The sequence below is a fragment of the Chiloscyllium punctatum genome, chromosome 29, assembly GCF_047496795.1.
Source record: "Chiloscyllium punctatum isolate Juve2018m chromosome 29, sChiPun1.3, whole genome shotgun sequence".
NCBI lineage: Eukaryota > Metazoa > Chordata > Chondrichthyes > Orectolobiformes > Hemiscylliidae > Chiloscyllium > Chiloscyllium punctatum.
The window spans coordinates 54,261,750-54,288,694 of record NC_092767.1 but is presented as its reverse complement, the minus strand read 5'-3'; the positions used below and the strand labels follow the sequence as shown (position 1 = coordinate 54,288,694).

Here is a 26,945-nt window from a genome sequence, read left to right as displayed (position 1 = left end):
TGTATACTGCAAAGATTGTGCATCCTGACAACATCAGTCTCTAAAAATTGTCACATGCCTAATAAAGGTGTGCCAGTACAGCTACAGTGCTGGCGTGGAATACAATGTCTACTGTATGAGATAACTGATGTATGGACAGTCCACAGTGTGCAACATATGTACTGTCTACAGTAATACAATATCTACAGGAATGCAACATCTATAATATTTGATAACTAATATACGGACACTCTGTAGTGTGCAAAGTGTGAACTTCCAACAGTGATTGCTGTCTACTGTGTGTGACAATGACATGTGGACAGTTAGCAGAGTGCACATTTGTATTGTCTACAGTAATACATAGTCAACAGTGTGGGAGAGTGATATTTGAATATTTAGCTGAGTGTAGCCTGCATTGAACACATGGGTGCACAATGAGATGCTGGGTCCTTTCCAGTCTTTACCATTGGATGATGCACCATTTGTTGAAGTCGAAGACTGAATGGAGCCTTGTGGAGATCTGTGTTAGAGGCAAATATTTAACAGACAAATCAACAAAATTGCCTTTGGACTCTGACAAGTTGACCCGACCCTGCAACCAGACATGAGATAGGGACCAGAGATAGTCAAAGTGAATGCAGTGGGAGCATCAAAAAACGGCCTTTTAGGGACTGGGAGGTAGATTACTTAATTAATTTTCCCTTACAAATGTGATTTCTTTCAGAGTTTTGTTAGCGGGATTTCTGCAAGTGTCGGGGTCTCTAGTGTATTTGATGAGAGTGGGACAGGCACACATTGTGCAGATGGTCACTGGTTCCAAACTACGACCTGATCCTGACTGATTTTACACACACTGTTGATGCAGACCCTGTCATTCCCACAGGAGAACAGTTACAGCGCTGACCAATCTCTGACCCAGTATTTACACATCCTGTTGATGCAGACCCTATCATTCCCACAGGGGAACAGCTACAGCGCTGACCAATCTCTGACCCAGTATCAAACACAGACTGTCCACTTTGGTGGCAAGAACAGGAAGGCAGATTACTACCTCAATGGAATCAATTTAGGTAAAGTGGCAGTACAGAGAAATCTGAGTGTTCTTGTACACCAGTCAATGAAGGCAAGCATGCAGGTTTCAGGAGGTAGTGAAGAAGGCTAATAGCATGCTGGCCTTCATAACAAGAGGAATTGAGTATAGAAGCAAAGAGATGCTTCTGCAGCTGTACAGGGGCCTGGTGAGACCACACCTGGAATATTGTGTGCAGTTCTGGTCTCCAAATTTGAGGAAAGACATTCTGGCTATTGAGGGAGTGCAGCGTAGGTTCACGAGGTCAATTCCTGGAATGGCGGGATTACCTTACACTGAAAGACTGAAGCGACTGGGCTTGTATACCCTTGAGTTTAGAAGACTGAGAGGGGATCTGATTGAGACATATAAGATTATGAAAGGATTGGACATTCTGGCAGCAGGAAACACGAGGACCAGAGGACACAGCTTAAAAATACGGGTTAGACCATTTAGGACAGAGATGAGGAGAAACTTCTTCACCCAAAGAGTGGTGGCTGTGTGGAATGCTCTGCCCCAGAGGGCAGTGGAGGCCCAGTCTCTGGATTCATTTAAGAAAGAGTTAGATAGAGCTCTCAAAGATAGTGGAATCAAGGGTTATGGAGATAAGGCAGGAAGAGGATACTGATTAGGAATGATCAGCCATGATCTTATTGAATGGCGGTGCAGGCTCGAAGGGCTGAATGGCCTACTCCTGCACCTATTGTCTAATGTCTAAAGTCTAACGCTGGGAATAATTACACACTTGAACATATGGTTGTTTGTGTAATAAACATATGTTTAAGACAAATTGAATATAGCTTTATGTACAACTGAAGACAGGTAATAATAAGAAATAATTAATAACAAACAGGTTTATTGTTTATTGAACAAATTGCAGAGCATGGAGTACAGGTGTTGGAATGCCTTGTTGCAGGCGTACAAGAGTTCTTTGAAGAAGTAACAAAGAGGATTGATGAGGACAGAGCAGTAGATGTGATCTATATGGACTTCAGTAAGGCTTTGACAAGGTTCCCCATGGGAGACTAATTAGCAAGGCTAGATCTCATGGAATAGTGGAAGAACTAGCCATTTGGATACAGAACTGGCTCAAAGGTAGAAGACAGAGACTGGTGGTGGTGGAGGGTTGTTTTTCCGACTGGAGGCCTGTGACCACTGGAGTGCCACAAGGATCCTCTACTTTTTGTCATTTACATAAATGATTTGGATGTGAGCATAAGAGGTACAGTTAGTAAGCTTGCAAATGACACCAAAATTGAAGGTGCAGTGGACAGCGAAGAGGGTTACCTCAGATTACAACAGGATCTGGACCAGATAGGCTAATGGGCTGAGAAGTGGCAGATGGAATTTAATTCAGACAAATGCGAGGTGCTGCATTTTGGGAAAGCAAATCTTAGCAGGACTTATATACTTCATGATAAGGTCCCAGGGAGTGTTGCTGAACAAGGAGACCTTGGAGTGCAGGTTCATAGCTCCTTGAAAGTGGAGTCGCAGGTAGATAGGATAATGAAGAAGGCGTTTGGTATGCTTTCCTTTATTGGTCAGAGTATTGAGTATCGGAGTTGGGAGGTCATGTTGCAACCACTGTTGGAATATTGCATGCAATTGTAGTCTCCTTCCTATTGGAAAGATGTTGTGAAACTTGAAAGGGTTAAGAAAAGATTTACAAGGATGTTGCCTGGATTGGAGGATTTGAGCTATAGGGAGAGACTGAACAGGCTCGGGCTGTTTTCCTTGGAGCGTCGGAGGCTGAGGGATTACCTTATAGAGGTTTACAAAATTATGAGGGGCATGCATAGGGTAAATAGGCAAAGTATTTTCCCTGGGGTTGGGGAGTCCAGAACTAGAGGGCATAGGTTTAGGATGAGACGGGAAAGATATAAAAGAGACCTAAGGGGCAACTATTTCATGCAGAGGGTGATGCGCGTATGGAATGAGCTGCCAGAGGAAGTGGTGGAGGATAGTACAATTGCAACATTTAAGAGGTATTTGGATGGGTATATGAACAGGAAGGGTTTGGAGGGATATGGGCCGGGTGCTGGCAGGTGGGACTAGATTGGGTTGGGATATCTGCTTGGCATGGACAGGTTGGACTGAAGGGTCTGTTTCCATGCTGTATGACTCTATGACATGAGTGAGGTCACATTTGGAATACTGTACGCAGTTCTAGACGCTCTACTATAGAAAGTAACTATTAAACTAGAAAGAGGGCAGTAAGGATTTACTAGGATGTTACCTGGACTGGAAGGTTTGAGCTACAAGAAGAGATGAGATAGGATGGCACATTTTCCCCTGGAGCGCAGGAGATTTAGGGGTGACCTTATACAAAAGTATAAAATCATAAGAGGCGTAGATAAGGTAGGTAGCCAGCAGCTTTTCCCCAAGGGAGTCTAAAACTCTGGGGCATATGTTTAAGGTGAGAGGGGAGAGATACAAAAGGGTATAGAGAGGCAGTTTTCTTTACACTGAGGATGGTGAGTGTCTGGAATGGGCTGCCAGAGGTGGTGGAAGTGAGTGCAATTTCATCATTTAAGAAACATTTAGACAGGTGCATGGATGGGTTAGATACGGGGGGTACATGGACCAAACACAGGCAAAAGGGACTAGTTTAACGGTGAAAACTGGATAGCATAGTCACGCTGGCCGAAAGGCCTGTTTCTATGATGGCGATCTCTCGGACTCTTTTATAAAAGCTTCACAGTCACAGCTCCATCTCCCTGTGCTCGACGGTGAATATCACCCACACACCGACACTCACCAACTGCTACTGAAAGTTTCTACTGAATACTCCACATCGTTCCCATTCTATTTCACAATTCCAGGAATTGTTTTTCTTGAGTCAATGTAATATCTCATGTGTTTCACTTGATGGAGGTGAGAGAAATACACCTCTCAGTAATATCAAGTCCAAATAGTTAGCAATTTCTTCATCCTTTGATCACACAAATACTCGGACACCAGCCCTGCATTCTCTGAGTGATCGGAGCTGCTTCTTTCCATCTGAACTGAACTGATTCCTCCATAATCTAAGAAAGAAATTAATGATTAATAACCAACCAATTAATAAAGTTCAAATGACAGAATCATTCATAATTTTCCAATTGAAACACACATTTTGAAATCAAACTTTGAGCAGCTACACATTAACAAATGGGTGTAAGTGGTGGGGGAGAGAGAATCTAATGAGCTGCTGCACACACAGACAGTGCTGTAAGAAACTAAGGTGTTGATATTTGGGGAATGATGTAAATTGAGGATGTAGTTGGACTGGGGGAAATCACATTGGACTTGTAATGCAGTGACCTAGAGTACAAATACCAGCAACTGTCTGAATTTTATCTCAAATAATTAATCCATCTGGAATTGAAAGTTAGTTTCATAGTCACCATTGTAGAACCTAATCAGTGATTGCTGTAAATACATATCTGCTTCACTCATGTCCATCACCAAAGGGAATCTGGGAATCTTACCTGGTCTGGCCCAGAGGTATTTTCAGAAGATATTAAATAGTTCTGACTGATACATAATGTGTGGTTAAAGATGTATGTTTCAGATATGAATATGGAATGAAAATGGGATGGATATCTGGTTTCAACTTCGGCACTAAAAAGTTTACAACACACATAATTAACACGGTAATGACTCCTTCCTAACGACTGGTATCAAGACAGATATGGGCAAGGATTTTTATTTTGCTGATTTTTCATCACTTCACACTGAAATGTTGATTGCACTTTGAACACCACCTCAAAGACGTGCTTCAAATGGCAAATGGCAAAGACTGGGGAGCATCAGATTCTCAGTAGCAACACAAGGGACCAAATTCGTTAATTCGTGAGGACATTGTCAACCAGACTAGACCTGAAACTCACGCAAAGGGAACCAATAAGAAATAACAACTTGTTTCAACTTAATGAGATGGGAATCGCGGAGGCCATGGGGCTCAGCAGGTGGAAGAGCATCCACCAGAGGGTGGTAGTGAGAAGTGACTGAGGAAAATTCTGGGAGTTGAATCACTAGAACAGGGAAGGAGATTGCTGACTGTTCAGTGTCAAAGAACAGCTGGATTAACCCCTGGAAAGGGAGGGTGAACAGCAGTGTGTGTGATTCAGGTGGGAACTAACAATCAACAACTTTAAGGCAGAGCAAAGAGTGTCTTTCAGCAAGGTGACGGTCCTCCAGGAGCAGTTGATGTTTGTCTCAGTGTGCGTCCCGGGGAATAGACTGTAGAACACAGAGTCTTGCGTCATGGAGCTACTCAGGACAAACCTTGACAAAGGCCACTGCATCTTTCTCCAGACTTCTTTTGCAAAGACAAATTCCAGAAGGAGATGTGTGACAGTCTCTCTCCCTCCCACAACCCCTTAGAGAGTAGCATGCTGAGGCGAAGAGAGTCCGGGTGTGAGAGAGGCGCAGAGAGAGAGAGAGAGAGAGAGAGAGAGACAGATAGACAGAGGCAGAGAGAGAGAGACAGAAAAAGAGAAAAAAAAGAGAAGAGGATTCAACGACATGAGCAGGGCTGTCTAGTTGCCTACATGCAGTTGCCTTGGTGAGACCACACCTGAAGTCATGTGTATAGTTTTTGTCCCTTATCTAAGGAAGGACATTCATGCATAGAAGGAATGCAACAAAGGTTTCCCAGACGGATCGTGGGATAGCAGGACTGATGAATGAAGAGTGACTGGATCAGTTAGGACTATTTCCACTGTAGGTTAGAATAATATGGGGCACCTTTTAGAAACCTACAAAATTCTAACAGGAAAGGTCAGGGTAAACACAGGAAGGATGTTACCAAGGTCCAGAACAAAGGGTCAATGTCTAAGGATCTGGGGTAGGCTATTTCGAGCTGAGATGAGGATAAATTTCTTCACTCAGGTTGAGGTGAGGCTGTGATATTCACTGTCAGAGAGAATGTTTGTTGGCTAAAACACTGAATGGTTGGAAAGAAAAAGTTAAATATTGTTCTCAAAAAGAACAGAAATTTCTGGTGAAACTCAGCAGGTTTACAGATAGAGAAACAGAGTCAGCTGTGAAGAAGGATCACTGGACTCGAAACATTAACTTTACTTTCTCTTCACAGATGCTGTCAGGCTTGTTGAGTTTCTTCAGCAGTTTTGGCTTTTGTTTCAGGTTTCTACTATCTGTATTTCTTTGCTTTAGTATGTCATGTTGTGGCTGTGCAGGCCATTGCTTTGGCCACTTTTGAAATGCTGCATGCAGCTCTGGGCTTCTTGTTATCGGAAGGATGTTGTGAAAGTTGAAATGGTTCAGAAAGGATTTACAAGGATGTTGCTGGGGTTGGAGGGTTTGATCTAGAGGGAGAGGCTGAATAGGCTGGGGTTGTTACCCTTGAAGCATGGGAGGCTGAGGGGTGACCTTATTGAGGTTTATAAAACAATGAGGAGCATGGGTAGGGCAAATAGACAAGATGTTTTCCCCAGGGTTGGGGGAGACCAAAACTAGAGGGCATAGGGTTAAGTTGAGGGGGCAAGATTTAAAAGGGTCCTAAGGGGCAACTTTTTCACACAGTGGGATGGTATGAGATTGGAATGAGCTGCCAAAGGAAGTAGTGGAGGCTGGTACAATTACAGCATATAAAAGGCATCTGGATGGGTTTATGAATGCGAAGGGTTGAGGGGGATTAGGGCCAAATGCTGTCAAATAGAGTCTGTGATGATGCTGCTCCTTTAACAAGGTTCTGTTGCACTTGGTTTTGTTCCCCCCAGAGAGATCGTAAAAGACACAGGTTCCAAAAGGTTTGGGTTTCAAAGGGTTTTCGGGCCAGTTTGATTATAACTACAGATACTGCCTCCAGCAAAAAGTTTTATTTTTAAAAGAATTTGTGCAATGAAAGGGGAATGGTCACTTCCCCCAGCTCAGCTTTTCTCTGGTTTGATTTGGTTTGGTTTTTGGACGTCTGGCTATTCACTGAAAGCAGACAGGGAGTGTTTTGAGGCTGCTGATCCAAGAAACAGTTACGTGAAAGAAGCAGGTTCGTGCTGATCCTCTCTGTCTGACATCTCTCTCCTGTAAGACCCGGTGTTTGATGCTACCTTTTGCGCCACAAGGTGTTTATGGGGATTGTTGCAAGTATAGGGAACAACAGGTAAAGTCTGTTTGGTTTTTGGATAGGTGAGGTTATTCTGCATTCAGTTCTCTTTGCTTCTATTTCATTGGGTAATCTTGTAAATAAATTTGGTTTTGTTTAAAACGAAGTGGATTGACCAATGGCACCTCTCCTGGAATATCCACTTTACACTTTCTTAAAACAACGAGCAAAGTTAGGGTCTAGGCTACTTTCTTGAAATGTTTTGAGGGGGTCTGGCTTGGTCCATAACAAGTCAGAGACATGTACAGCACAGAAACAGATCCTTCGGTCCAACTTGTCCATGCTGACCAGATATCCGAACCTAATCCAAAAATCATTCAACACCAGGTTATAGTCCAACAGGTTTAATTGGAAGCACTAGCTTTTGGAGCACTGCTCCTTCATCAGGTGGTTGTCCGGAGCAGCGCTCCGAAAGCTAGTGCTCCCAATTAAACCTGTTGGACTATAACCTGGTGTTGAGTGATTTTTAAACTTTGTATACCCCAGTCCAACACTGGCAGCTCCACATCCTAACCTAATCTACTTCCATTTGCCAGCGCTTGTCCCATTTCCTTCCTATTCTTGTGCCCACCCAGATGCCTTTTAAACATCATAATTGTACCAGCCTCCACCATTTCGCTGGTTGCTCATTCCATACAAGCACCACCCTCTGCATGAAGAGGTTGCCCCTTAGGTCCCTTTTCAATGTTTCCCCTCTCACCCTACACCTATGCCCTCTAGTTCTGGACTCCCCCATCCCAGAGAAAGACCTCGTCTATTTACCCTAACCATGGGACTCATTATTTTATAAACCTCTATAAGGTCACCCCTCAACCTCCGACGATCCAGAGAAAACAGAGTTTATTCAGCCTCTCCGTACAGCTCAAAGCCTCCAACACTGACAATAACTTTGTAAATCTTTTCTGAACCCTTCCAAGTTTCACAACATCCTTCCTCTCGGAGAGACACCAGAATTGCGCAGAATATTCCAAAAGTGGCCTAACCAATGTCATGTACAGCTTCAACATGACCTCCCAACTCCTATACTCAGTCCTCTGACCAATAAAGGAAAGCATACCAAATGCCTTCTTCACTATCCTATCTACCTGTGAGTCCACTTGCAAGGAACTATGAACCTGCACTTCAAGGTCTCTTTGTTCAGCACAGTCCCCAGGACCTTCCCATTAAGTGTATAAGTCATGCCCTGATTTGCCTTTCCAAAATGTAGCACCTCACATTTATCTAAATTAAACTCCATCTGAACTAGATTAATTTGGGGTATCTGTTCAACATGGACAGTTAGACAAAAAAGCCTGTTTCTGTGTTGAACATCTCTATAACACCAGGCAGATAAAGTTCTTCAGGGTTAAAGGGGTCAAGGATATCAAGGAGAAAACAGGAATAGGGTTTAAAGTTGGATAATCATTCATGGTATATGTAATGATAGATCAGGGTCTATGGGCTGAATGGCCTGCTGCTGCTCTGATTTTGTATGTTCCGGTGAATTAATATGTTAAGCACCCCTGAAGAACTTGCTGTGGACATGATTTAAGGAAATTATTGTTTACAATACAATGGAAATGTTTAATGTTTTAACATATGCACTCACTGAATCAGCTCCAAATTCTTGCAGTTGATGATGAAGTTTCTCATTTTTGGAATGCAATCATCTGTGAATTTATTTCCATCCAGGAAAAGCATTGACAATGATTCGCTCTGACTAAATGCCATCCTCAGGTCTTCAATGCAAGCAAATGTCAGATTGTTATCCTGCAAACTAAAGATTGATAATTACAAATCAGTTTTCAATACAGCTTGAAAAGATAAATGAAATTCCACTGAGAAGGAAGAGCAATAATTGGATCAGCATAACAAAGTGAGAAAGCTTTTGAACCATCAGCCTCCTTTTCATTTTATTTGACTCAGTAATGATGAACTAATAATCAATTAACTTTAATGCTTTTAATCTTTAACACTATTATTCCTTAATTGAAAGGCATTACTCTTAATTTTGAAAAGAATATGCGTTCCTACAGCCTCACAGAATCAAACAGGGTACAGTGAAGGAGGAGGTGATTCGAGGCTCCGAATGAGCAATTCACTTCCTGCCACTCTGTATCCCGTGTCCCTGTGCACTGGGCCTTTCCATACCAAAGTTTAATTCCTTTTTGAACGCTTCAGTTGAACCAGCCTCTGCCATGATGTCAGTCAGGCACAACATTCCAACCTTAACCAGTCACTGTGCAGAAAAGATGATCTCACATTGTTCTTGCTTCTTTTGGCAATTTCTTGAATTTTTGTGCTGATATACTTGATCATTTCATGGCAGTGAACAGTTTATTGCTATCGACTCTTTCCACTGAAATTATCATTTTTACTACTTCATTTAAATTACATCACAGCTTCCTTTCCTTAATGGAGACAGATCCAATGTTTGCAATCTATCTTCAGACCTTATGTTCACGATCCATGAAATCCTTTTCATGAGTCATTTCTTCCTTTCTCCGATGCCCTGCATCTCTCCTCAAGCATTGTAACAACATGGGATGTAAACACATCAGCTTAGGCTAAATTGTATTAATTGAACAAAACAAATTAACTTTTTTACTTTCATCTCTGAATCTTAACAACTCTTTTTGTTGAGAATCTGAAAATTGTGCTTCTCTAGTTGGAAGAAGTGTGGTTTGAACTGGCTCCTGAATGATGGCTGAACTGTAACTTTAAAATAATGCTCTTTCCTCGATCTTTTAGCTAACGACCCAGTCCCATCATTCAACATTTTAAACATCTCCATTGGTTACCATGTGACCATAATTTCCACAAAAAGATTCTGATTCAATTTCTCCTTAATATCTTCCTGTTGAAATTTGATTGAAGTCTAATATATACTTGTTGTGCAGAACAGAACAGAACACTCCAGGTGCAGTCTAGCAAGATCGAAGAATGTGGTGCTGGAAAAGCACAGTCGGTCAGGCAGCATCCGAGAAGCAGGAAAATCGACATTCCGAACATAAAGCCTTCATCAGGAGTCCTAATGAAGGGTTTATGTTCAAAACATCGATTTTCCTGCTCTTCGGATGCTGCTGGACTCCAGCATCTGCAGTCCTCACCTTCCCCTATATATTCAACAGTGGTCATGCCAAAGATACAGCAAATTCCCAACTTGCCACAAATCATTGCACATAAAATTTGGGGTTAATGTTGGGAAGATTACCTACTCCAATCGCTTTGTTTTGCATTCCAAATGCGCCAATGATGCAGACAAAATGTTGACTCCTGTATCTCCAATGTTATTGTCATTCAGCCTAACAGCCAAGAAGAAAAAAACAATCTCTCTGATTAACATAGCATAAACTTCACCTTAAGAAACTCCATCCAATTGTTTCATACTGAGGCATGGGCAGATAGAACAGTGTTGTGCAGTATTAGAAAACAGATTGAAATCTTGCATAACTATTCTGACTGAATTAGTTGGTGACCAGTGAACACATATTTCAAACAGTAGATTAATTGCTTGAATGGTGAAAAATGAGAAGTGTACAGTTCTTGTCATATATTTTACTCAGTAAATTGCTGTTACTCGTTCACTGACTGAAAGGCTATTGACAGTACAACCCAGCACAATTCTGAAAAGACGAATTTGATATATACCTGAAGGAGAAAACATGTGATAGCTTTAAGGGAAGAGGAGGGGAAAAGGATGAAGTGTGTAGGCCATTTAAGGAGCCAGTGCAGACATAATTGACCAGATGGCCTTATTAGGTACTACCCATTTTATGATCTGGAAATAGAATATATATTTTAACCCAAAACTGGACACATGGGATTCACGGAGAGCTTGCCAACTGGATACAAAATTGGCTTAACAGCAGGAGACAAAGTGGAGGGTTGTTTTTCAGACTTGGAGGCCCGTCACCACCGATGTTCCACGGGGATCGGTTCTGGCTTATCTTTTGTTTGTCACTTATAGAAACAATTTGGATGAAAATACAGAAGGCATGGTTAGTAAGTTTGCAAATGATATCAAAATTGGTGGCATAGAAAAGAAGAGGATTTTCTAAGGGATTTTGACAAAATGGGTCAATGGGTTGAGAAACGGCAGATGGAGTTCAATCTAGATAAATGCATTTTGATACAACAAACTTGGGGAGAAGTTAATCAGTTAATGGGAGGGCTTTGGGCAGTGTTCAACAACAGAGGGAGCTAAGGATTCAGGAACATAACTCTTTGAAGTTTGCATTGGTGAGGCCTCTTCTGGAATACTGTGTCCAGTTATAGTCACTTCGGTAAAAGAAGAATATTATTAAGGTGGAGAAAGTTCAGAAAAGGTTTACCAGGAAGCTGTTGATATGGAAGGTTTGAGTTATAAGGAGAGACTGGATAGACTGGGATTTTTTCCCACTGGAGCATAAGAGGTTGAGAAGTGACCTCAGAGGATTATAAAATCATCAGCGGTATAAAAAGGCTGAAAGGTAGGTGTCTTTTCCCGAGGATGGGGATTTCAAGACTAGGGGCACATTTTTAAGGTGAGAAGAGACAGAGTTAAAAAAGTCACAAGAAGAAATTTTTTTAAACTCAGGGTAGTTCCTGAGGAAGTGGTGGATATGGGTGCAATTAGTGGCAGATGGAGTTTAATTCAGATAAATGCAAGGTGCTGCATTTTGGGAAAGCAAATCTTAGCAGGACTTATACACTTAATGGTAAGGTCCTAGGGAATGTTGCTGAACAAAGAGACCTTGGAGTGCAGGTTCATAGCTCCTTGAAAGTGGAGTCACAGGTAGATAGGATAGTGAAGAAGGTATGGTATGCTTTCCTTCTTTGGTCAGAGTATTGAGTACAGGAGTTGGGAGGTCATGTTGTGGCTGTACCAGACATTGGTTAGGCCACTGTTGGAATATTGTGTGTAATTCTGGTCTCCATCCTATTGGAAAGATGTTCTGAACTTGAAAGGGTTCAGAAAAGATTTACAAAGATCTTGCCAGGGCTGGAGGATTTGAGCTATAGGGAGAGGCTGAACAGGCTGGGGCTGCTTTCCCTGGAGCATCGGAGGCTGTGGGGTGACCTTATAGAGGTTTACAAAATTATGAGGGGCATGGATAGGCTAAATAGACAAAGTCTTTTCCCTGGGGTTGTGTATTCCAGAACTAGAGAGCATAGGTTTAGGGTGAGAGGGGAAAGATATAAAAGAGACCTAAGGGGCAACTTTTTCACGCAGAGGGTGGTACGTGTATGGAATGAGCTGCCAAAGGATGTGGTGGAGGCTGGTACAATTGCAACATTTAAGAGGCATTTAGATGGGTATATGAATAGGAAGGGTTTGGAGGGATATGGGCTGGGTGCTGGCAGGTGGGACTAGGTTGGGTTGGGATATCTGATCGGCGTGGACAGGTTGGACCGAAGGGTCTGTTTCCGTGCTGTACATCTCTATGACTCTAAAAGATATTTTGATAAATACATGAGAAGGAAAGGTTCGGAGGGATATGGGCCTGGAGCAGGCAGGTGGGACGAGTTTAGTTTGGGATTACGTTCAGCATGGACTGGAAAGGGTCTGTTTCCATGTTATTTGACTCTGACAAGTTGAACGCAAGACAGAAAATTGATTGTCTTATATCCAATTTTTTTAAACATTTGTGCAATTTTATTCCATTGAACTCATCCATATGTAATCCAGCAAAGAGTAAAAGCAATGGTTAATTGTGAGGCATTATTGCCCTGCTTGGATAACACAACAAAGAAAAAGACTTATAGACATCAATCAATCAATAAATTCCTGCATCTCTATTGTATTTAACAATACACAAGCCATGTTTTCAGTTCCAAGCAGAATGGATAATAGTTCATCCCAACAGTCATGTAAAATATGTGGTGATGAGCTGCCCAATCTCCCTGCTGCTGGGGTGAATGGTGAATTTTGTGCTACCACAAAGGGCAGATCATGCCTGCTGTAAATCACAGACTGTTGAGCCTCTATTTCAAACCCACCCTGACCCTCACCCGTAACAGTTTCAGATACATGAATGGCAGCCTTGCTGTGTTAGCAACGTATTCTGCATTGAACTAGGTACAGCATTCACTTACTATTTATCGAGTGAATGGTTGGGTCAAATACAATACCAGATTAGCTTTGGTTTGTAAAAGTAAACTACAAAGGATGATATTCATCTCTGCAATGGCACACAATTGGTAACAGAGATTGGGTTTAACAGTTTGATTTGCCACCTGATCTCCATTGCTATTCTCTGTCAGTGAACTGTGTTCAGTCACACACCAGGTCTGTTCATTTAATTGAGGGCCTCTTAGGATTAGTGTTCAAACCTTCGCCAACTTTTCGTTTAATTTATTATTTCATCAATTTTGATTTGTAGCAGTGAACTGCAATGAGCTGGAAATGATCTTTGGATTGTGGACAGCAACTTGTGTTTCAACAAAACAAACAAACAAGCTGCTGTTTGTTCGCGAGGTGGGGCCTCACAGTTAATGGCAGGTTAGCTCTTGATCAATAGGATCCTGTAGATGTTTCAGCACGGTGGGAGAGCAGCACATTGAACCAGATAAGAAATGTTTGGGAATTGATCAGGCCAGTACCTGGGAATTGTTGTGAACAAGCCTGGGATAGAACATAAAATCAAAAGAATTGTGGATACTGGACATAAGAAACAAAAACAAAAATTGAGGGAAAAGCGCAGCAGGTCTGGCAGCATCTGTGGATAGATATATTTTGGTCCAATGAGCTTTCCTCAGAACACCAATTTCCATTTGTTTCTGGGAGAGAACGAGATGGTCAAACATAGGCATAGATCACGGTTTAGGTCGGTTTTTGGGACTGTGCTTTTGAGAGAATGAACCTAGCTATTGACGTTACAGCATGAAGATTTAAATGCTCCCTGCCTAACCTTGTACTTTATTTCAGAATTTCAGTCCTCAGAGTGAATTCAAAGGTGGCACAGATCAATATCTTCAGAAAATTAACAAAGAAACCATCAAATATACATTGAGAATAAGATATGAAAACCACTTAATCTGGCCAGTTTTGTTACTTTATTTTAATTATCCCTTCACTGTGTTTATTTGTCTGTTTGTCTGTCTTTTGTGTGAATTGCCCTGAAAACAAGGTTATTGGTTTCAAACTTTGTTGTTTAATTTTGCTCTGCTAAAGTTCCTATATTGGTAATAGATTGCTTTTTTTTTTGTTGTTTCAGTTATTAACCCACCATCTAGGTTTCATTATCAACAGAGTCTGCGATTGGTTATAAAGTCTGGTTAGGAATTGTTGAGGTTAAAATCTTTGAAGGTTTTAATTTTACTCTGTTGTGAACACAGAGGTACGATGATTTGGCTCGGTTCTTTGTTTCCTTGTCATAGCACTAGTTAAAGACTCTGCCAGACTCCTTGTGGGTTTTGAATGTCTCACAATGTAAGACCAATTAAGTTAGCCTGGTGCTAACTTAATTGGTCTTACAATTAATAGTTTTCACTCAGTATCAAGGTCAATGCAGTAGTAGCATTAAAAATAAATAAAAAGCATGGAAAACTCCTTGACTCTCAGAAAAAAAACGAATAGTAATTGTGATTCAGCTACTATAGTGACAAGTGGCTCAACAGTTAGCACTGTTTCCTCACAGCACCAGGGATCTGGGTTTGATTCCACCCCTGGGTGACTGTCTGTGTGGGGTTTGCACATTCGCCCAGTGTCTGCGGGGGTTGCCTCTGGGTACTCTGGTTTCCTCCCACAGTCAACTATGTGCAGGTTAGATGGACTGATCGTGCTAAATTGCCCATAGTTTCCAGGGATGTGCAAACTAGATGGGTTATAGAGTCATAGAGATGTACAACAAGGAAACAGACCCTTTGGTCCAATTCGTCCATGCCGACCAGATATCCTTCATTTATCTAATCAAATTTGCCAGCATTTTGCCCATATCCCTCTAAATGATTCCTATTCATATACCCATCCAGATGCCTTTTAAATGTTGTAATTGCACCAGCCTCCACCACTTCCCCTGGCAGCTCATTTCATACCCACACCATCCTGTGTGAAGAAGTTGCCCCTTAAGTACCCTTTAAATCTTTCCCCTCTCACTCCCAGATCCCAAGGAAAAGACCTTGCCTATTTACCCTAAACATGTTCCTCATGACTTTATAAACTCTATATATAAGGTCACCCTCAGCCTTCAATGCTCCAGGGAAAACAGTCCCAGTCCATTCAGCCTCTCCCTAAGGTCAAACGCTCCAACCCTGGCAACATCCTTCTAAATCTTTTCTGTAGCCTTTCATGTCCCTTGGGAAATGCAGGGATAGGGGAGAGGTCTGGATGGGATGCACTTCAGAGGGTTGAAGCAGACGAGATGGTCCAAATGACCGTTTTCTGCTCTGTAGAGATTCTATGATCCTATGAAATTCATATCAGTTGGAATTTATAAGAGAAAATCAATGGGTCATTGCTGACATGTTATCTAATTTCACCCGGATCAAACATACCTTAGAACTTTGCACTTGTGGATTGCAGGGGCCAATCGTTTGATCCCCTCCTCCTGAATATAACATTTCTCCAAATTCAACTCCATCACTGATTCACAAAGTTGTACAACATGAGACATTACAAAACAGTCCATTGGGTTCAATCTCAGTGCATTCTTTGGATTGGGGTCCCCAAAGTTCAAACGTTCCACTGATCCAATGGTCTTCTGAACTAAAGCTCTATTCTGAGACTCCGACAAATAATGGAATGTGTTCAGCAGTTTCCTCTTTCCAGTGACTCTGTCCATGTTTTTGATTTCTGCCTGAACATTGGCCTGCAGCCAGTCTATCACCTGACAGGTCGTGTGATGAGACAGCGGACCCAGGAATGGTTCCAGATTTCGGGATGAAGTGGGTGTTGAAAGACCAACTAAAAATCGAATAAAAATCTCAAACCGACCATCATCCTTCTTAAAAGCACAGTGAAGCATTTCCACCACGTTCTGATGCTTTGGACTCAAATACTGAGCCAGGGCGGCCAAGAATTCCTGGATGGTAAGGTGGAGAAATGTGTACACAATGTTTTTAGCTGTGTCATCCCTTTCCAAGATCTCCATCATGAATCCTGAAATGAATTTGCTGGACTCCAGCTGATGCTGAATGAAGTGATTCTCATTAAAAACAATTCTCCTTTTCGAAACTCCCTGGTAAGCCAACTCCCCGAGTCGCTGTAAAACCATCCGCTGGTCCTCAACATCTCGCTTGTGGTTGTCCAAGAGATTGGAAAGGTAGATGGAGAAAAGTTGAGTGATGGTTTTGGGAAGAGGTTGCTTGCACTTCAGCTGTGTAAAGAGCGGGCCTAAGGTTGAGCAAATGATCCAGCAATATGAAGGGTTGTAGCACATGGTGTACAGGATCTCATTCTCCTCGACGTGTTTGAAGACATTGGTAGCGAGTTGCTCACTGCCAAAAAACTTTCTGAAAAACTCTTTTCTTTCATCAGCAAGAAAGCCCAGGATCTCAGCCCAAAGGTTGACATTGGCCTTTTCCAATGAGTCAAGGGCAGTCGGCCGGCTGGTAACCAGCACAGAACAACCTCTGAGCAGCTGTTGCTGTACCAGGGAGTGCACCATTTCAAAAACTTCACATCTCCAGTCAGGCGCAACACAGTGATTCACAGAGACATCACCAGCCACGTGGCCAGTGAAATCAATCTGGTGTTTGTACTCATCTAATCCATCAAAAACCAAGAGAAGATATTCAGGTTTCATCCAGATATCTTCAATTATCTTTTCTAAATAAGGGTACTGATCCAATACCATTTCAGTCAGAGAAACGGCTCTGTTGATGGCATTAAGATTTCGAAATGTGAAATGTAGAACAAATTGGAACTGAGGATAGATGTTTCCTGCTGCCCATTCATGGACCATCCTCTGCACCATTGTTGTCTTACCAATGCCAGCCACTCCGCTAACCACCGTGGTGCCAGACAGGCTGGAGTGACCAAAACTGCTCCTGAATAATTGATCAATCCGGATTTTTTCGAGTTCACTGGTGACGTACTTCCGCTGCCATTCTTCATGTTCTCTGCCTCTGGAAAGGAGCTCATGTTCCACTAGTCTCCGTTCACGCAGAGTGGAAATAATGATAAGCTCTGTATATCGATCAGTGAGGGAAATGGTCGTTATTTTGCTGTCTCCTTTGATGGTGTGTTTGACCACATGCTCGGTTTGATGGAGGAGGTGTTGCTTGTGTTGATCTTGTATACCTTTCATGACAATGATCAAAATTATGTTGGCATTGTTCTTATTTGTTAATTAACTACATTAAAACAATTAACGAGAAGCAAGGAGATTGAGTTGGGTAGCAATACAGAATATGTGAGTCAAATCCAAATTTTACTACGCTGTGCTAGAAATTAATCTTGCCGAATAAATACTGAATTATAGTAGATTTTACATTATAACAGACAAGCCCCTCCACTCTATCGTCATCTCCATCTCCATTTGAGGAGAATTTAACATTGGAACATCTGAGAAGCCAAATATTATCACATTGTTCACTTATTATTATTTACTGTATTCATTTTTGTTTTGTCTGTTGTCCCTAGTGGAGATAGTATCAGAGTGTTTATAAGATTGATGTCTGCTTCAATCTCAGACAATTTATACCTAATGTAAACATATGGCCCACTGGCTGAATACGGACTGTGCATAATGCTTTTTCAATGCTTACTGTTGGGAACAGGATGACAAACCAGTGATACAATTAAATGTGCTATGTGAACCATAATTATAAAATAACACTGTCGATGTATAAGGATCACATTGAGATCTTCCACCAATTTTATCAAGTCATTGTCCATTTCAGTGCGAAAGCTGAAGCCTCTCATTGTACAGTCTAAGATTGTATGTGAATGGACTCCCTATCTATTCTGATTCTTCGTGTGAATCTACCTATACCCAGCTTGACCCCATATTTGATTTCATGTTTTAACAAGTCCGAGACATAGATGAAGCAAATCTTATCTCAATATGAGCCTAAATATGTTTCCAAGTCAACTAATTGCCTAGCCAGACAATTGAGTACAGTCTTTGACACAGCCACTTGACGTCAGTAAGATTTCAGCAAATATGGGCTCTTCACAAATCCAATGTTTCAGCACTGTGTGTAGAAATGTGTTTCTGGGATATGTGACTTATTGAAAAACAATTCCTTATCTAGTCCTGGTTGATCAATTAGGTCAAGCTAATATCATTGTAGCCCTATTTGTGCCTTTATTCAATGCCCAAACAACATGTGTGCAATCTGATACATGTTGAACTCTACTACATATGCAGTTGGTAGAAATATGACACTTGGATGTTTAAAGATTCTGTTTCTATACGTGACCCATATCCTCACCTTCTTTAGGTCAATGTGTGTTTCAAGTCATTGCCCAGGGTGGAGCCGACATATGAATCAAGACCTTCTTCAACCAGTACATACATATCAGTTCAGTCTGTCCACACTATGGGACCACACTCTAACTTCTGTATTCACCAGATCTGACTTCATCAGTAACTAGTCTAGAACCAAATGTGATCCGATAAATGACATCATCTTTACTCAGTCTGTCATGTATTTGATTCAAGCTTTAACTGGGTCTGGAGCTCTATGTGACTCCAGCCCAATATAGACATTGTAGACTCTGAGTCTCTGGTGATATTGAGGTTTACATTTGCATAAAGGCACCCTAAGGCCAAGTATTGACAGTAAAAGCAAGACTTCTTTTCAGACCCTGATGTGACTGAAGGGAAAAGAAATAATGGCCTGACAAAGTACCAGGGAAGATTTTGAAACCAACTGACTTGCAAAACTGATTGTGACCTTGTGGTTCAGTATCTAAAACTGGAAAGTTGGGCTCAGTCTGCTCCAGAGCAGCTGGGAAAATCAAAATGAGCATTCAGCAATTTCCAACAAAGCTCAATATCACACATGTGGCATATAATTTGTGGCAGATAGAACACTGTCCATGCCCAAGTTCCAGTTCATTTGCTTCGTGTTGTAACTTTGATCGCATTTTATAGAAACAGTTCATGGTAATAATTTGGAGGGTTTGTTTCCTTTCAGTGATGAAATGTGAGACACAAATAAAATGTTAGAACTTAATTAATGCAGTACATTTTTATGATTAATGATTACTTTTATTTTGACTTACCTTTGAGGTGATCTGATAGCTCTCCTTCCATCTCTCCCATGCGTGCATTATAAAGCAAGTCAAAACCTGGGAAAGATGTTTCATTTCATTAGTAGTGTGTAGCAGCCTCACCCATTAAAGAGGCAATCATGTTTGATTGCTAGAAATACTTGGACTGTACAATACCTCTGCTCTGAATTTCTTTCAGAATGAGTTTCAGTTTTGGCTTTGATTCTTGCATTTTCACCAATGTTTCCCAAAATATTCGTTCTCTGCAGCCATTGGTTTTGGACACTGTGTTCAGAAGATGTTTTGCTGCTTCCTTTCTCTGTTGATGCTCTGACAGATTACGGATATACTGGAATAAAAGAGAAGAACAGGTAAAATAGAAAGGGAAACGGGAAAAGGGAAACAATAGATGAAGGAACGGAATGGAAGAATTAATTGATGGAGGAAATGAGGGAAAAAGATGGGAAAGAAAGAAACAAAGGAAGAACAATGGAATAAACCAGAAAAAGAAGAAATAGAAAGGAAAACAATGAAAGAGAGAAAATGATAAACAGCAGTGTCGGAATTGTGAAAAGCTGTTACATTAATGATGTTCCGTTGGTGAAGAATATTCATCTCAGCACACTGATGAGATCTTCCCTCCCCTTGTGAAGAAGTACTATGAGGGAGACATTAGTAGTAGGCAAAAACAAGGGCTGCAGATGCTGGAAACCAGATTCTAGATTAGAGTGGTGCTGGAAAAGCACAGCAGTTCAGGCAGCATCCGAGAAGCAGGAAAATCGATGTTTTGGGCAAAAGCCCTTCATCAGGAATAGAGGAATCTATTGGATATGACATGAAACTTGCAGTTAACAAGTTATGTGATAAACAAAACCAGACTCTACAATATTGGAAGTGGAAGTTTTGGGGTTTGGGTTTGAATCCATAACACTTGAACTATGATGCAAACATGAGATCCATGTTGTCACTTTAATAGCTAGAACCACAACACTTTCATTGAATTTCCTACATTAAAAGTGGACTAGTTTCACTGCTATATCCAAAGAAACAAAAAGGAAATCCAAAACAATAAATTAGAAATTTTGTAGGAAACATTGAAAAGTTTGTAATTACCAGGATTTTATTGCAGTAAGAATTGAAAGGATATCAACGGTCATTATGGTATTTGGGACAATTTGGGTAACTCGTTCTGATAACATCATGAAACTCCAATAATTGAAGTCATAAATATCCTTCAGCTCACCAACAGATACAATATTAACATCACTGCAACTGCATGAAGTGTTGCCTTTTCAACACGTGTGCTTACAAAGAACGAAGAACAAAGAGAATTTACAGTCCAGGAACAGGCCCTTCAGCCCTCCAAGCCTAAGCCGATCCAAATGTACTGTCTAAACCTGTTGCCCAATTCCTAAGCATCTGTATCCCTCTGCTCCCCACCTACTCATGCATCTGCCCAGACGCATCTTAAATAAATCTACTGTGCCTGCCTCTACCACCTCTGCTGGCAACGCACTCCAGACACCCACCACCCTCTGTGTGAAGTACTTGCCGCGTGTATCCCCCTTAACTCTTCCATCTCTCACCTTGAAAACATGACCTCTTGTTATTGAATCCTTCACCCTGGGTAAAAGCTTATCTCTATCCACCCTGTCTATATCCTTTATGATTTTGTGAACCTCAATCAGGATCCCCCTCAATCTCCTTTTTTCTAATGAAAATAAACCTAACCTACTCAACCTCCCTTCATAGCTAACACCTTCCAGACCAGACAACACCCTCGTAAACCTTCTCTGCAACCTCTCCAAAGCGTCCACATCCTTTTGGTAATGTGGCGACCAGAACTGTACACAGTATTCTAAATGTGGCCGAACCAATGTCTTGTACAATTTTAACATGACTTGCCAGCTGTTATATTCAATACCCCGTCCAATGAAGGCAAGCATACTGTATGTCTTCTTGACCAGTCTATCCACCTGTGCAGCAAACTTCAGGGTACAATGGACCTGCACTCCCAGATCTCTCTGCTCATCAACTTTTCCCAAGGCTCTTCCATTTATTGTATAATTCACTCTTGAATTAGTCTCGCCTAAATGCATCACCACACATTTGTCTGGATTGAAAACCATCTGCCACTTTTCCGCCCAACTCTCCAGTCTATCTATACCCTCCTGTATTCTCTGACAGTCCCTTATGCTTTCTACTACTCCACCAATCTTCGTGTCATCTGCAAACTTGCTGATCATACCAACCTTCCAGATCATTTATGTATATCACAAACAACAGTGGCCCCAACACTGACCCCTGTGGACTACCACTGGTTACCTTTCTCCATTTCAAGAAACTCCCTTCAACTACTACTCTCTGTCTCCTGTTGCTCAACCAGTTCTTTATCCACCTAGCGAGAACACCCTGCACACCATGTGACTTCACTTTCTCCGTTAGTCTACAATGGGGAACCTTATCAAATGCCTTACTAAAGTCCATGCATGCATCAACAGCCCTTCCTTCATCCATCAACTTGGTCACTTCCTCGAAGAACTCTAATAAGTTAGTAAGGCATGATCTCCCCCGCACAAAACCATGTTGTCTATCACTGATAAGCCCATTATTTTCCAAATATAAATAGATCCTATCCCTCAGTACCTTCTCCAGCAACTTTCCCACCACTTTTGCCAGGCTCACTGGTCTGTAGTTACCCGCAATATCCCTACTACCCTTCTTGTAAAGGGGGACAACATGAGCAGCCTTCCAGTCCTCCGGCACCTCACCTGTATTTAAGGATGAGCTGAAAATTGTTGCTGGAAAAGCGTAGGTCAGGCAGCATCCAAGGAACAGGAGAATCGACGTTTCGGGCATAAGCCCTTCTTCAGGGTTACTCTTCGGAGGGTCAGTATGGACTTGTTGGGCTGAAGCGCCTGTTTCCACACTGTAAGGAATCTAATCTAATCTACCAAGTCAAGAAAACTTCACAAGGGGTTGTAATTCCTCACTTTCGATGATCTGGACAGGACACTTCTTCAAGAGTCCCTCAACATTACCTGCCTCAGTGACATGAGTGGCACCTTACTGGTACTTCAACTTGAACTTCATAAGGTGACCTGTTTAAAACTTGACAACATATTTCTTATTTTTTTTAGATTCCCTACAGAGTTCAAATGGGCCCTTTGAAGAGTAACCTACCCAGACCCATTTCCCTCTGACTAACGCACCTAACCTATGGGCAATTTAACATGGCCAACTCACCTGACCTGCACATCTTTGGACTGTGGGAGGAAACCGGAATACCCGGAGGAAACCAACGCAGACATGGGGAGAAATGTGCAAACTCCACACAGGCAGTTGCCTGAGGCTGGAATTGAACCTGGGACCTTGGCGCTGTGAGGCAGCAATGCTAACCACTGAACCACCGTGCCGCCGGTGACAATGTTTCACTTATTTCTAGGTCGAGCCAAACTTAGCTCTCTCAGTTCTAAGTGACACAATGACCATAGTGTTAGGGCTTAAACCAAAAGCTGCATACAACATAAACTGAAGAATTCCATCATAATCGATTTGGAAACTGAACTCACTGGGTATTCCAGCGTCTCCCTTAAAACCGCTGACACCAATCCCTCCCCACCATGGTATTTTTATTTGTGCTCTCTGCTCGAACCTTGTTGCTTGCAGAGCACACACAAGCTATTCTTCCCAGTGAAATATTCATCATGGCATTTCTTCCATCTCGCTAAAACTGATCTGTTATCCTGACATTCTCTGTCATGTGGTTTTCATCATCACATGATTTCATCCACTAACCACTAAGCCATGGGGTCCCACCTCACTAATTTCCATTTTGCTCTCAGTTCATTATCGGTCCTTCAAGTAAACAACTTTTCATTATTTTTTTTTCTTTGAAAATAATATTGTTTCAGTATTTTCTATTTTCTGGTGCTTTTTTTATTTTTGTACCCCTGACCCTTACTTTTACGGTTTTTCATATCATTAACGAGATGCACAACCTTGTTACTTTTCCTTAAATTTCCAAAGGTTCCTTCAAATACATGCCCACTTCAATCATTTTACTGATTAATAATAGAATAATGGAAAAATTCTATAATATAACTTACAGCATAATTTCCATTGCTCAATGAATCAGTTGCTGTTAATGTTAGGGCAATGCTCTCCACCAAGTCTAATATTGCATCCTCCAATCTCTCACAGTAGAATCGGGTAATCAGGTTTAACTCTCTGTCACTGTAACTATTGAGCAATTGACTAATTCCTTTTCCATCATCGTCTGTCAGAAGAAAGTGAACAAAACATGCAATTAAAAAATCTGATGTAAAAAGCTAAAGAAATATCACACCGAAAACCTTCTACTTTCAACCATTGATACAAAATATTAATTTGCAATAAATAATTGTGCGATTTTACTTGCAGACTCTTCCTGTCTTTATGTAGCATTTTCACAAGGATTAATGGTCTCTTTCTCCTCCTACATGACAGAGTCAAAAACCTAAATTGTTTCAGTTCTCATTAGTTATTTCTAATCACTCTGCCCATAGATATTACACATTTAGGGTAGCAGGCTGAACTTGAACACACTTAAGAATTCTAACCCTGCACCATAGGAGCCCTTCATTGCTGTGTTTTATTAGTATATGTTTCTACCCAGAAGTGTTATCACACAAAAATGAGTTCTTTCCCACTGCAACTTCTTTTTTTTTTGTATAATGAGCAGCCACCACCAGTAAAAACTCATGTGTATTCAATTGATGATTTACAAGCGCAGCCTTTTTTGGGCAATGCAATACCAAATATAAACGTGGCAGCGGACGTAGTAGGAAGAGAGGGAAGGGATAAAATCGAAATGGAGTTGGACGGGAAATAAAGCACTGCATGCCTCTGTGGTGCTCCATCCCTCTAAAGGCATTGAGAAGGACATTCTGCGCCCCATCTCCAAGGACACCCGGGCTTGAATGGAACCACAGAAGGACAGATAGTTACCTCCCTCCACAGCCACACTGCCAAGACCTGTTTACAACCAGCCTGACCATCCAATTGATGTTATGAGCTGGTTCAGTAAACTGAATTCTGTGTTTCCATGTAGCAGGATCGTGAGCCTAGATGATCTCTCCTGCTGCCACAGATCATGTATGAGGGGATAAAACAACTGTTTTTGTTCATAGATGGTCTGTCCAGTGGCCAAGCACCAAATACCATTCATCTGCAAGTTGTGCTCAGGCTATGCAGTCTCCTGAGATGCCTGCCATGCTGTTTCCCATTCTGATAGTAACAGTTACTTCTCAGCCTTTCCTGAAATTGTAACATTCTATCCTGGAGGGTCTGATACTCATCAGGGAATATTACCAGTAACACAGCTGATCTTTGAACTTTACCTTGTCCACTTCTTCCTTTCATTGAAGTACATTGTATTTGTCCCACATTTACTCCATCCGTCATAATTTTGCATTTGTTCACAAGCTAAACAAAAGAATATGTACCATTGTTGTTAGACTGATCAAGATGCTGGCGGAATTTTGTTGCTGCTGCTATTCAACAAATTGAAGCAAACTACATTCTAATAACAGCAAAATGATCGTGTTGATATCAAAATGCAATGACACTAAAAATATTTAACTGTATTGATTAAGATGAAGAGTCATCTAGACTCGAAACGTCAGCTTGTTCTCCCTCTGTGAATGCTATCTGACCCGCTGTGATCTCCAGCATTTGTTGTTTTCAGTTCCGATTCCAGCATCTGCAGTCATTTGTTCCAGCACCTTGATTAAGATCTCAGAGTGTTACCTTCTGGTTATATGATTGTCGTAGAGATCGACAGCACAGAAGAAGGTGATTCCGATTTAGCCCCTTTTTCACACCTCTCTCAGTGACAGGTTGAGCAGATTAATATTTAACCGACACTGTCAACACCCAGCACAGTCAAGGCTTCCTGTGACCCGGCATGAAACGGTCTCACTCAGTGGGAGCTTCCACATCAATCCCGAAGGAGCGGGCTCGGGTTTGAGGACACACCTTGAGGGGCTGAGGCAGCGGAAGTAGCTTCCGGGGCCAGACCTGGAGGGGAGTGACGTCACAATGCCAAAGTAACGTTTTGGACAGAAGGGCTGCTGATTGGTCAGTAACGGTCAGATGACTCACTCTGTTCTTACCTGAAACCACCATTCACCTTGCCCTCCCCATCAGGTTTAAGGGCAATGGGAGTCAGGCTGGTGGGGGAGCAGTACAGTCCTGGGATTAAGAGTGGGACCGAGACTGCTATTTCTAGAATTAATTGCATATTTAATGTTCTTTAATGAGATTCTAACTCTAGGGCTATCTAGTTTACTGTAAGTTAATTTTAATAGACATTAATTTTCAATGAAATAGTTGTGAGAAGATTAAAATGGCAGTTCACTGGGTAGTTTGCTTATCATGTTGAATGTGGGAAATGAGAGACAGTTTGAACAGTCATGCCAACCAAACCTGTGGGAACTGTCTAGTTGGAGCTTCTGTCAGATTACATGGGTCAGTTTGGGGACACACCTCGGGGCGTTCAGGAAAGTGTCATAGACAGGAGTTTTAGAGTCGTGGTCACTACCAAGGTTCAGGCAGGTAGCTGGAAGGGACAGGCAGTTGGACACTGGGACACCCCTGTGGCTAAACCATCTCCAACAAGTATACCGTTCTGGATATTGAGAGGAGAGGAGAGGAGTGGTGGGTAAGGCCCGATCAGGGGATAACAACAGCAGCTGCCAGAACAGTGCTACCACAGCTGGCACTGTTGTTCAACAGGCAGGATCAAATTACAGAAAACCAGTACTAATAGGGGTCTCCATAGGCATTTCTGTGGCTGCAAAAGGGACCAGGATGGTGCATGGCCTCCCTTGTTCCAGGGTCAAGGGTGTCTGTGAGTGGGCATAGAACATTGTCAAAAGGAACAATGAGTTGAAGCTGTACAGGACATTGGGTTGTTTCAGAGAATATCTCTAGGACACTTTTGGAATATTGTGTGCAATTCTGGTCTCCCTCCTGTAGGAAGGATTTGTGAAACTTGAAACATTTCAGAAAAGATTTGCAGGAATGTTGCTAGGGTTGGAGGATTTGAGCTATGGGGAGAGGCTGAACAGGCTGGGGCTGTTTTCACTGGAGTGTCGGAGGCTGAGGGGTGATCTTATAGAAGTTTATAAAACCATGAAGGGGCATGGATGGGATCAATCGACAAAGTATCTTCCCTGGGGTGGGGGAGTCCAGAACTAGAGGGCATAGGTTTAGGGTGAGAGGGAAAAGATAAAAAAAGGGACCTAAGGGGTAGCGTTTTCACACAGGGTGGTGCTTGCATGTAATGAGCTACCAGAGGAAGTGGTGGAGTCTGGTACAACTACAGCATTTAAAATGCATCTGGAATGGGTACATGAATAAAAAGGGTTCAGAAGGATATGGACCAAGGTGCTGGCAAGTGGGACTAGATTAGGTTAGGAAATCTGGTTGGCATAGATGAGTTGGACCAAAGGGTCTGTTTCCATGCTGTACATCTCTATAACTCTGAGTAGCCAAAGAGTGTGGTACAGGTTGGTATGAATAACATAGGCAACCCCTCTGGGGTTCACATCTCGGGATTACTCCATGAGCCAGTGAGGCGAGGAATAGGAAGACAGTGCAGTGAAAAACATTGCTAAAAG

At 41.9% G+C, this 26,945-nt stretch overlaps 1 protein-coding gene across 5 annotated transcripts; it reads right to left on the bottom strand.

Moving 5' to 3' along the window:
* Positions 1–1,887: 1,887 nt before the first annotated feature.
* On the bottom strand, positions 1,888–25,342 carry LOC140454424 (NACHT, LRR and PYD domains-containing protein 3-like). 5 transcript variants are annotated; one of them, XM_072549140.1, is made up of 9 exons: positions 25,072–25,342; positions 24,663–24,747; positions 23,391–23,560; positions 19,459–19,630; positions 19,294–19,359; positions 15,615–17,361; positions 10,355–10,441; positions 8,746–8,913; positions 1,888–4,074 (listed from the first exon to the last, which is right to left on the bottom strand). In XM_072549140.1, exons 2-9 carry the CDS (start codon positions 24,724–24,726, stop codon positions 3,987–3,989), a joined length of 2,562 nt encoding a protein of 853 aa, XP_072405241.1. In that variant the 5' UTR covers positions 24,727–24,747; positions 25,072–25,342; the 3' UTR covers positions 1,888–3,986. The 5 variants fall into 5 exon arrangements, with proteins under 5 accessions (XP_072405241.1, XP_072405242.1, XP_072405244.1 ...); XM_072549141.1 differs by lacking the exon at positions 25,072–25,342 and adding an exon at positions 24,905–25,063; XM_072549143.1 differs by lacking the exon at positions 24,663–24,747.
* Between the last annotated feature and the right edge of the window lie 1,603 nt (positions 25,343–26,945).